The sequence below is a fragment of the Seriola dumerili genome, unplaced genomic scaffold (assembly GCF_002260705.1).
Source record: "Seriola dumerili isolate Sdu_G_001 unplaced genomic scaffold, Sdu_1.0 BDQW01000138.1, whole genome shotgun sequence".
Taxonomy (NCBI): Eukaryota; Metazoa; Chordata; class Actinopteri; order Carangiformes; family Carangidae; genus Seriola; species Seriola dumerili.
The window spans coordinates 32,488-44,035 of NW_019174393.1; the positions used below are offsets into that span (position 1 = coordinate 32,488).

The 11,548-nt window shown below is 43.5% G+C and overlaps 1 protein-coding gene across 1 annotated transcript in view; it reads left to right on the forward strand.

Annotated features, from left to right (window-relative positions):
* Positions 1-11,548, forward strand: part of kcnmb4 (potassium calcium-activated channel subfamily M regulatory beta subunit 4) — a 24,027-nt gene continuing 12,479 nt past the window's right edge. Inside the window, exons 1-2 of the mRNA XM_022749744.1 lie at positions 1-195; positions 4,084-4,254. Of these exons, the coding sequence (XP_022605465.1) occupies positions 31-195; positions 4,084-4,254 (336 nt within the window). The 5' untranslated portion in view covers positions 1-30. The remainder of the gene's footprint in view (positions 196-4,083; positions 4,255-11,548) is intronic.

The window sequence follows — 11,548 nt, forward strand, 5'->3', positions numbered from 1 at the left end:
CATGCCGGCGGAGGTCTCCGCGGGGCTGCCATGGCGAAGATCCGGGTGTCGTACGAGTACTCCGAGGCCGAGGACAAGAGCATCAGGCTGGGCTTGTTCCTGATCGCCTGCGGGATCCTCAGCCTCTTCATCCTGGGCTTCTGCTGGCTCAGCCCGACCCTGCAGAGCCTCCAGAGCAAGCCGGCCAACTGCACGGTGAGCCCGGCCACACGAGCTCCGAGCTGCCGCCACCGACCGCTGCGCGCAGCCGGTGTCGGCGCTCCGGACCGCGGTGGACTAGTTGTAGTAGTTTAGTTAGTTGTGGTAGTGGTAGTGCTACTAGTTAGTGAAGGGGCAACACTTTACTGTAAGTCGTTTAGTCTATAAACACGGAGTTAATGCTTCACTATAATGTCATTTAAATGTTTATTAATGTATTTTACAGCGACAAACCAACTGAATTAAATGAATACAAATATAATACAACACTGTTATAATTATATAGAATATTTCTTATTCTTATACCTGCTTATAATTACATTTAATGTGTTAAACACCATTTATTAAATGTTATAAATGTAACATAGAGGACTTAAACTAAAGTTATTTCTAACAGTGTAATTTACATTAATAGTGATATAATAATAATAATAAGTCTGTTATTAGAATTAGTAATAGTAATATGTGTTGTAGCAATAATAAAAAGTTTGTATTATATTTATATAACAGCTGTATTACTGCATCAGTTTTACCATTACAAGTTACTACAACTAGTTCAGGATTTTCATTAGTGAAGGAGGATTAAATAATATTTCCAGGAGCTGTGATACATGTTGAGAAAAACGGATAAATAATCCCAAAACATTTTGATGATTAATTCATCAGAACGAGACAAAACTTTAACGATCCCCACAGGAACATTTCTTTGTTACAGTTAAGAAAGAGGAAATGATGAAGTGAAAAAGTAAAAGTTCTGCTAATATAGTAATAATGATAAATAGACATTATTTATTCATTTATTTAATTCATTTAGTGCCCAATATTCTTTTATTGTATCTTATTCTGGTAGTATTTGCATTATTTTTTTATTTCTTCATCATAATAAACTGAATATTTTGGGGGTTTTAGACGTCACCTTCAGCTCTGTGATAATTTAATGAGCATCTTCGGAAGCTGGACAGGAAGAGAATTCAGTGTTCAGCAGATTCAGCAGATTCACGTCCTGATGATGTTTCTGTTGTACAAGTTTATACTCAGTCGTTGTTTAAAGCAACTTCAGATAAAAACTGACACAAACTGGTTTTTGAAGTGTTTGTTTTCATGCATGACGATGATGTTTCACACCTGATTTTTATGTCTGTACTGGAAAATATCCTCGTTGAAGTGGTGATGGTGATTTGAACCGTATCACCCGCCGCAGATAAGATGATCTGAGCTAATCTCCTTCAGCCACTCAGGAGGAGAGAAGTGTTGAGTAATAAATCAGGACTAAGAGGAATCAGATCAGTGATCAGTGATCGCGTCAGTGGGCGTGTCGGTCTCCATTTTCCTCATGATGATGGACGGAGATGATGAGGCTGTTGTCAGATGTGACAGGATGTCTGACACCGAGCTGTCAATCATCAGCAGACTGTCAGCGACGCCGAGGGTTTCAACTCAGAGTTTCAATCGGTCGATCAAGAAAAAAAACATAGATAATTGATCAACTGAAGAAAATAATTAACAAATGGACCGATAATGGAGATAACTTTATTTGTACGTTATTTTGTGGCTCAGCAGTGCCGGGCTTGAATCCTGGAAGTGGTCCAGATTAAAGTAAAAGCAGACTACGACATGAAGCCCACAGCGATGCAGCCAAGAGAAAACTGGAGACTTCAAACAGGGTCAGGTGTTACGTCAGCTGTGGGTTCAAATCCTCCGCTCCCTCCAGAGGAGAACAAACACACGACCTTTATTCTGAAAATACCTGTTTATACAGTTAAACCGACCTCAGGCCTTTTTCTCATCCTTATCTCCTTCACCTCCTTCACCTCCTTATCTCCTTCACCTCCTTCACCTCCTTATCTCCTTATCTCCTTCACCTCCTTCACCTCCTTATCTCCTTCACCTCCTTCACCTCCTTCACCTCCTTATCTCCTCCTTCACCTCCTTCACCTCCTTATCTCCTTCACCTCCTTATCCCCTTCAACTCCATCACCTCCTTATCTCCTTCAACTCCTTCACCTCCTTATCTCCTTCACCTCCTTCACCTCCTTATCTTCTTCACCTCCTTATCTCCTTCACCTCCTTCACCTCCTTATCTTCTTCACCTCCTTATCTCCTTCACCTCCTTCACCTCCTTATCTTCTTCACCTCCTTATCTCCTTCACCTCCTTCACCTCCTTATCTTCTTCACCTCCTTATCTCCTTCACCTCCTTCACCTCCTTATCTCCTTATCTCCTTCACCTCCTCCACGTTGCGTCACTTTCCGTTGCGGAGTATTAAAAGTGTTTGCGCGGCGCGTGGAGTTTTCATAAATCACAGGCGGCTCTGCTGCTGCTGCTGCTGCTGCTGTTGTTCACTGTGGATGATGAATTCGTACAGCGCTGATTTATTTGGCTGTTAGCTTATTGCATTGTCCTGAAATAATGTCGGTGCATTACAGAGAGTGGAAGCCTTTAGTTTCCTTGTTTTTCTTGTTTTGAAATAAACGGTCCACGGTCACGTGTCCGTGACAGTGTGCTCTGTCATTCACTAATCCACTGCTTCACAGAACATAAATCTCAATGCTGGGACTTCACTGCGGCTCCCTGACGTGGTGAGTGATGAACAAAGCTCTGACTTTGATCAAATCTGCACAGATTGATTGCGTATTACCTTGTATTGATATTTTTACTTTCATGGCTGCGTCTGTTATTTCAGTCCGGTAATGAGCGGGGGGAAGAATTGCCGCCATCGCTCTTCATTAACGTGAGATATGAGGAAGATTCGGGTCACGTTCGCTCACATGTTCAGACTCAGCAGCTACGACGTTTACGTGTGGTGTGTTATTCTGATCACTGCTGCTAGAAACTAGAAAAACCACCTCATGGTCGTCTGAATCTGCCAACCAGTCCGGCTGCAGCTCTTTATCGAGTTACGTCAAGTGACCTTTGACCTTTGCAACAAATTCTAATCAGTCCATCCTGGAGTCCATGTGAACGTTCGTGCCCAATTTGTCGGACGCCCCTCAAGGCCTTCGTGAAATGTTTCGTTCATGAGGCCAAAAACATTTTGAGAGGTCACAGTGACCCTGACCTTTGACCCTTGACTGCCAAACCCTGACCAGTCCATGTTTGAGTCGAAGTAAATGTTTGAGCCGGATTGAAAGTGAAAAGTTCACAAGAAAGTGAGGTCACCGTGACCCTTGACCTTTTACCAATGACCACCCTCGAATTCCCTCGAAGCGTTCCTGGAGACACAGTAACATCTGGAGGAGATTCGTGGTCCCCAGAGGATGAACTCTCTGACTTCGTGGTTTTGAGTGAAACATCTGGACAACTGTTGGATACATTTCCACCAGATTCATTCTCTCCTGAGGATGAACTGTAACGACGTTTAATCGCCGCCATCGTTACGTCGACACTTGACGTCTTTGGTTTGTGAACAAATACCTTGAAAACTAATGACGTTCCCAACGGACTCAGCTGTGCTTTGTGTTCAGTGCTAATTAGTAAATGCTAGCAGTGCAGCTGCTAGCATAAACAGTATAGCATATAAGATTTGCTCTCTGGCATCTGTTTAACCTTCCTGCTGCTGCCTGCGCATTCGCACTATTGGACGTTAGTGGTGTGTTTTGTGATGCAGATGATATTTTTTTAATGTACTTTCTTCAATCAATCAATCAATCAATCAATCAACTATAGACTTGTTTTTCCAGTTTCAAGTATTGTATTTCTGCAACAGAGCCAATCGATCGATCCAGCTCCAGCTGATGGTGAAAATGAGTAAATTCATTGGTGGTAAATGGCAGTTTGAAGTTCATGGTTTCCTGTTTCTTCATATGCCCCCCCCCCCCCCTCCTCTTCCTCCTCTCCCTCCTCTTCCTCCTCCCCCTCTTCCTCCCCCTCCCCCTCCTCTCTCAGGTGGTGTCGGTGTTGCGTCCGGAGGAGATGTTCGAGTGTGTGTTTACCTGTGGTACTGACTGTAAGGGGACGTCCCTGTATCCCTGCCTGCAGATCTTCGTCAACAACTCGGAGTCGAACTCTGTGGCTCTGCTGCACTTTGACGAGCAACAGCTGGTCCTCAACCCGAAGGTAGAACACGACACGTTTCTAATCATTTTAACACCAGGAAGCAGATTTACCTCAGAGAGGACGCTTTCCCGCAATGTTGACGGAAGTGATAAAAACAAAACTGACCCACGAACCATCCAGCCACCGAGTGAGGTGCAAATCTGTTCCGAACTTTTTGGTTAAAAAACAAACAAACAAACAAACAAACAAACAAACAAACAAACAAACAAACAAACAAACAGGTTCGAGTGATAAACGACCTCCTTGCTGATTTAGTTGATAGAAGCTTCTCACTGTAGATTTAATGGATTTCCTGTGAAAAAATAACTAAAGGGAATTAAATTTTAGTAAAATAATCAATTCATTTCCAAAGTTTTAATGACAGGAAGCTGAACTTGAGTAAGTGAAGTTGTTCTGGTTGTAAAACAGATAAACGTGCATGGAAATGTAAAGCGCGTGGATCAGGCGTTAACGGCAGGAACGTGCAGAGACGATGTGGACGCGCAGCAGCAGGTTCATGAGTCTCATGGTGGTTTTTGTTTGGCCGCTGCTTGAAGTCAGGAGGTGAACAGAAATAGATCCAGTGAGACACAACACGCCACTAAAACACTCACTTAGCGCTCCATTACCAAACAGCTGACAGTAAACGCATCACAGCTGACACCATGTGCAGTCTGTTTGAGCTTCTGCTGTGGCCAAAAGTATATGGACACCATGAGACGTTTGTGTCCGTTGTTCGTGGTTTGGAGGAATCTAAATACTTTGTGTCAGCAGTTCCTGTTTCAACATGACAGCGCCCTGCTCAAGACTTAAGATCCCCAACCACGCGTTTACAGTGTAGGAGAGACTGTAAGGGGAGCGGTGGGTCCACTACAGATGAATACACTCAGCGTCCGTCTGTCTGTGGGACTTCTTCTTCTTCTTCTTCTTCTTCTTTAGTGCACGTCTGGGTCGTCGCCAGGGCAACAGAGTGAATATAGAGGGGAGAGACGGCGCGTCATAGATGCCGCTCAGTCGCCATAGCGACTGCAATGGAGATGATGTGGAGGGACAGAGGGAGAGAGACGAGTCACGTTTCATTCAGAAATCCTCATATGCGATGGGGAGAAGGGGGGAGGGAGAGAGAGAGAGAGAGAGAGAGAGAGAGAGAGAGAGAGGCAGGCTGGATATTTGGATGGATGTCACACCTCCGTGCTCGTGGGCTCTTTGACCTTTTATATATAACTAATGAGAGTCACATTTTATTTATATTTACTGCCAATATCACAAATTTGCCTCGAGGGGTTTGACGGTCTGTGGAGTTGAACCCGTGAATCACACGAGGGAAAAAACCCGAGTGGATAATCATTATGACAACATCACAGACTGTAAACACATCTCAAAAAAACCAGCAGCAGATCCTGATCCAACGTGACAAACACAGAGGCAGAGACACCTGGAGGACCAACATCCACATCCTAAACATCTGGAATGAGGCACCGACACCGGGGGAGGGAGGGAGGAAAAGGAGAGAGAGAGAGAGAGGATGAACAAACAGAGAGAGAGAGAGATGCAGTGGTTTAATAGAGTCATTGAGACTAAAGTGCTGCGAGCCTTTTAAACCCCCCCTCCTGCCGTGGGACAGTTTCCCTGCCTCAGAGCGCTGAGGTCTGGACTGGACTCGGTCCTCCCGCAGCCTCAGAGCCGTGACGCGGCGTGGAACCACCGCCGCCGCCGCCGCCGGAGCGACGCTCCCACACTGTTTCTCTCCGGGTGAAAGATCCGATCACTGACGCGTCTGTCATGTAGAGAGCTAATGAAGAAACTAGTGAAAAGGTCGGAGTTGTCATATTGACATTTAAGGCGTAGTGATTGATTTCCAAACGTCACGCTAGAAAACATTTCACCTAAAAAGCTGCCGGTAGCGTCTGAGCTGCTCAGTGGGTTCACCTGTTTAATAGTAAAGATGAAAAGTCAGTCTGTTAAACCTGGTCAGGAAATGAAAGCTAGCTTAGCTACGATGTCATAGCCTAGCCTGTTAGCTTAGCTTCCCTATCTGAAGGGATGTTTCCGGTGTGGCCTGCTGCTTGATGCTACGCTAACTACAACCTGCTACATCCATGCTATCACTGAGCTGGATGTTTGTCCGACGCTGCGTCATATTCTCAACACGATCAAACTGTTTCATAAAGTCAGTCCAACATCTGATCATGTGATCATAGTCGACTGATCTGTGTAAACTTGTCGCCATAGGAACAGAGGTTACATCACCTTAAAGAACACGCTCCGGTACGTAAACAAACAGCTCCACAGCTCTGTCTCTGAGTTACAGGATAACGAGCGGGAATAAAGGCGACCGCGAAAGAAGCTGGTCAAACTCCGTGACCTTTCTACTCGCTGTGACTAACGAGAGCGACAGGCCGAGAGGTAATTGCAGCTGTGTGTGTGATGGACCTGTGGACCAGCTGACTGACAGACAGATGAAGAGACACAGACCTGGAGTTAATTGGTGTTGTGTCTATAGGGGGCGATTAGTTAACGGAGCCGCCTGCGGCCCGATGACTGACATGACATTAAGATCAACAGCAGCGGCGGATACAGAGACCAACTGTCTCCATGTGCTGAAGGACTTCTGTCCGTGGTAATCAGCTGTTTTTAAGTCTTTGAGACGTCACAACACAATAAACCTGATGGAAACTGTACATTGGTTAATGTCCAGCTGCAGGTACAACATCTGTATGTGTCAAAAACTGTATATGATAACCATGACAACCATTATCTGATTTTAGAAAGAGACTTTTCGAGGACTTTGACTCTGCAGAAGTGTCAGAAACAGCTTTTCTCTTATAAAAAACACAGTTCTTTCAGTAGTGATGCTGAATATACAAACGTTATCTTGTATACATGATGTTTTTAGTGAGTGAGTGAAATAATCATCAACTCCATGACTGAGTGTTTCCACCTGGACCTGCAGTGAACCAATCACAGTCTCAAACACAGATTCAGGGTTTCATACGTCACAAACCTAAGGAACCAATCCTGTCACCTTGTGGGGACAAGGGGGGGCGGGGCTAAATACACCTGAAACCCCGTCAGTACAAAGAGATAGAGAGTTAGCATTAGCACAGCTGCTAACTCTGTGTCAGCCACTGCCAGTTACAAGGCCTGACCCAGGAAGTGAGAGGAGATGAGCTTCAGACCCAGTTTTTATGTGTGAAACTAAATATGAATGGCAGCGTCTCTGCTCCTGACTTTTGTTTTTTAAGCCACAAAATCGACTTCAGCTTCCTCATCAAACTCTGGCTGGTTTTTCTCTCCTGCTCCTGATGAGGAAATAAACAGAGCTGTCTGATTGTCTCGGAAGCAGGGTTTGACTTTAAATAAAATAAAATAATAAAAACACGTAACTGCCTGTGTGTGCCGTTAGCTGCAGCGTGAAGAGATAAGACGCTGGAGATTTTAGTAAATCATGATTTTAAAATCAAATGAAGTCGATCGTCTTTTAATAAACGACATATTAACAAAATGTGTCTGTGGGGGCCGAGAGGATCTGAGCCCACGAGACACGTCGATACATTAGTTTGATAACCTGCCAGAAAGTTATTGTGGAAGACACACACACACACACACTAATACACACTAATACACACACAGTGATACACACCTCCTGATCCTTCTCTGGTTTATTGGGGTCATGAGTTCATTTCATTTTTTTGCAGTAACAAAAAATGAACTGTGGAGACGAGAGCAGAGAAAATGGCTGGAAGACAAAATAGATGGACTGTGTGTGTGTGTGTGTGTGTGTGTGTGTGTGTGTGTGTGTGTGTGTGTGTGTGTGTGTGTGTGTGTGCACTGATTTAAGATCATCCATCAAACAACCTCACACTCTGCTTTTTAAACCTGCTGCTTTAATCAAAGTAGAACAAACAGACCAAACGTATGTGTGCATGTATATTTTTTACGTGTGTGTGTGTGTGTGTGTGTGTGTGTGTGTGTGTGTGTTCATGCATGCATTACTTAAATGAATCACCATGTTCAGTGGGTGTAAAAGCAAATATCTGAGCTCCTGACTGGACGTGCTCTGTTTCGACTCTTTCGACTTTGTGTCAAATAACTGCGTTTTACTTTGGTCAGTTATTATAACTGGATCTCACCGTGTCTGTTTTATTAATAGAGACAGAAACGATGGACAAAACCAGCTGTAATCTACCATCCCGTATATACAGTATACTGAGTTTAATTTGACTTGATATTGCACAGCATTGCTAGTTTCTGCTACAGGCTATGTGCTAATGATTGAAATCATTAAAGCTCCTCCAGTGTAAAGGTCTGTGTCCATGTGTAGTGTGATTATAGATCAGCTCTAGCTTCTATATTAATACTGTGAAAGTATCAAAGCCTCAGTCCACAGAGAAATGCACACAGCCTGTATTCAGAAACTGAGCCTTAAAACCAGCCGTCAGGACTTCTGGAACTTTGTGATGTCACAACAAAGCAGTCACCAAGCCCCGCCCACCTGGACCCACCATCCAAACCTTTACAGGATTTGGTTTCTCTGAGTGTTTTTACCTGAAATCTGCTATATTTTTATTGGATCACTCAGAAAACAGTCAGATACACTACACTGAGATGGTTTTTATATCTTCTTATGAATCAACACTTCAAATAAAACACAGAAGAAGAGAAAAATATGGAGCTTTAAGGCCTAATTTTAAATTTATCAATTAATTTTAGTTTAATTAATTAATTTGAGTTTATGAGAAATACATAGCAAAATAGGAAATTCTTACACTTGAATCTCTTTAAACAGCTATTTTTGTCATTGTTTTGCCATGAATTTAGTTGTAAAAAAAAGAAAAGAAAAGCCTGTACCAACATGATATACCAACACAACACTGTGATTATGTACAACTATTAAGATCTTCACTCAGGTGGCAGTTTATTAGGAACGCCTAGCTTAAAGTGATGCAGTGTAATGCAGCGGTCCTGCAGTAAATCCTCCTCCTGAATGTTGAGCGGATGATTCAGCTGTGATCGGTCTGGAGGATGGAGTCTGTGCTGCTGTTGAACCGTGTCGTGTTGCACAGAGAGGTGTTTCTGTTATTTAGCCAACCCTCACTGAGAGAAACAGGCTGGACAAAATAATAGAAACACTCGTCTGTAGGAGGATTTATTGGCTGTTGTATCAGACTGCATCAGTTTCAGCTGGTGTTCCTAATAAACTGTAAACAGACTCTAGATATTATATAATAAGAATTAAAAACACATCAAACTATTAAACTCAGTGGCTTTTGAATAGTTTCTTGAAGGCAGGAGATTGTTTCTCTAAGTGTTTGGAAGCTCAGTGATGTTTTTATTTGTTTGTTTGTTTTTTCCTTTTTATAAAATGAAACATTAAATTGAAATTTACAGTCGGAGTTAAAACAGTTACTGTAGTTCTCTCTCCTGTTCTCTCTGCGCCAGTTTACACTTTATAGCTCTGAGCTCATAATGTTCCCCTGGCCTTCTGTCAAATATAGACATAACTCACACACACACACACACACACACACACACACACACACACACACACACACATTCACACAAACACACAAACTAACACACACACACACACACACACACACACACACACACACACACACACACACACACACACCTTTGCAAGCTAACACACACCACCACTCACACACACACACACACACACACACACACACACACACACACACACACACACACACACACACACACACACACACACTCTCTGCTGGTAAAGTAAAATACACCGTGTGTGTGTGTGTGTGTGTGTGTGTGTGTCCATCTCATTATATATTTCATAAGAGCTGAAGTCCCTCCCTGACGTCTTAACAAATTGAAGCTTCTTTGCATCATGATGGAGACTCCATGTTTTTACTGCTGTACCTCTGACCTCTGACCTCTGACCTTTGACCTCTGTGAATATCTACACACTGATGTTTGTCATAGTTTATATTGTTATGTTTAAATCTCCAGGTCTGTCACTCTGAGTTCAGCTGTAACGTATTTGATCTGTTTCTGCTGCAGTTTGTTTTGGCAATTCAACAATCTTCATCATGTTCTTCCACAGAAAGGTGGTCAGTTCCTACATTTCCCAGAATGCATTTTGATTATTCAGTTTATAGAAGAAGAGGGAACTTGTTGCTTTTGGTTCTAAGTACCCCTCTTGTTTGCCCTTGGTTTCCTGTATTTCTTGTCTGGTGCAATAGTCTGTATGTGAGGCATTTAGGGGAAATCTGGAAATTGTAGCATCAACCGATAGTGTGCATGCGAGATGTTTAAGGGACATCTGTAAATTATTGCATCTACCAATTTTATGCATGTGAGGTGTTTAGGGAAATCTGTAAATTGTAGTGTCTAATGATAGTCTGCATTTGAGGCATTTAGGGAACAATCTATAAATTATAGCGTCTACAAATTGTCTGCATGTGAGGTGTTTAAGGGACATCTGTAAATTTAAGGTGGTGGTGGGGGAGTCTTCTGATCACTGAGCCGTAGGTATTTATCAATAACAATATTACCCTCCGCAGAACTGACTGTGATTATTTTGTGACAAGCAGCGGAGGAAATCTGACTTCTCCAGCCCGTGGAGCAGAGTCATTCCCTCCACTTCCTGTCAGTTAAAGAGTAAATCGCCGCTAAATCATGTGTTTTGAGCTGTGAAGTGGTGACATGGTGATCTGGTATCTGAATAGAGGAAGAGAGAGCGACGTGAACGCAGCGTGACGGGAGGAAAAAGAGAGAGAGAGAGAGGAAGGAAGAGAGGAGATGAAGGCAGGTGGGTGGTTTCACTCAGCCAATTACACCGCCAAGTAATTTCCTCGTTTATGACTTAATTATGTTATAAATGTAAATGACAAGAGCGGCGGGTAACCAGAGGGCAACGCTGCTCGGCTGACTGACACACACACACACACTTACACACACAAACTTTTACCAGTATTCTAATATTAACAATGAACCCTGACCCCAAACTAATCATCTATAGTAGTGACTTGCAGAAAGTGTCGTCATGTTTCCTGTCTGTGTGAGGACACGTGGAGCTCGTCCGTGTCCAAACAAGAACTAAACAAACAGGCTGAAAAGGTCAGAGAGGGAGAGAGAGAGAGAGAGAGAGAGAGAGAGAGGGAGAGAGAGAGAGAGAGAGAGAGAGATGACACGCAGCAAAAGGCCAAAGGCTGGACTCGAACCTGGGCCAAAGACTAAGCCCAAATGACACGCACTCCACCAGGCGGGCCACCGGGCCCCAAAACAGATAATCTCTCTTATTTTGTCTCTCACACAGAGCACAGCCTCCGTCTGG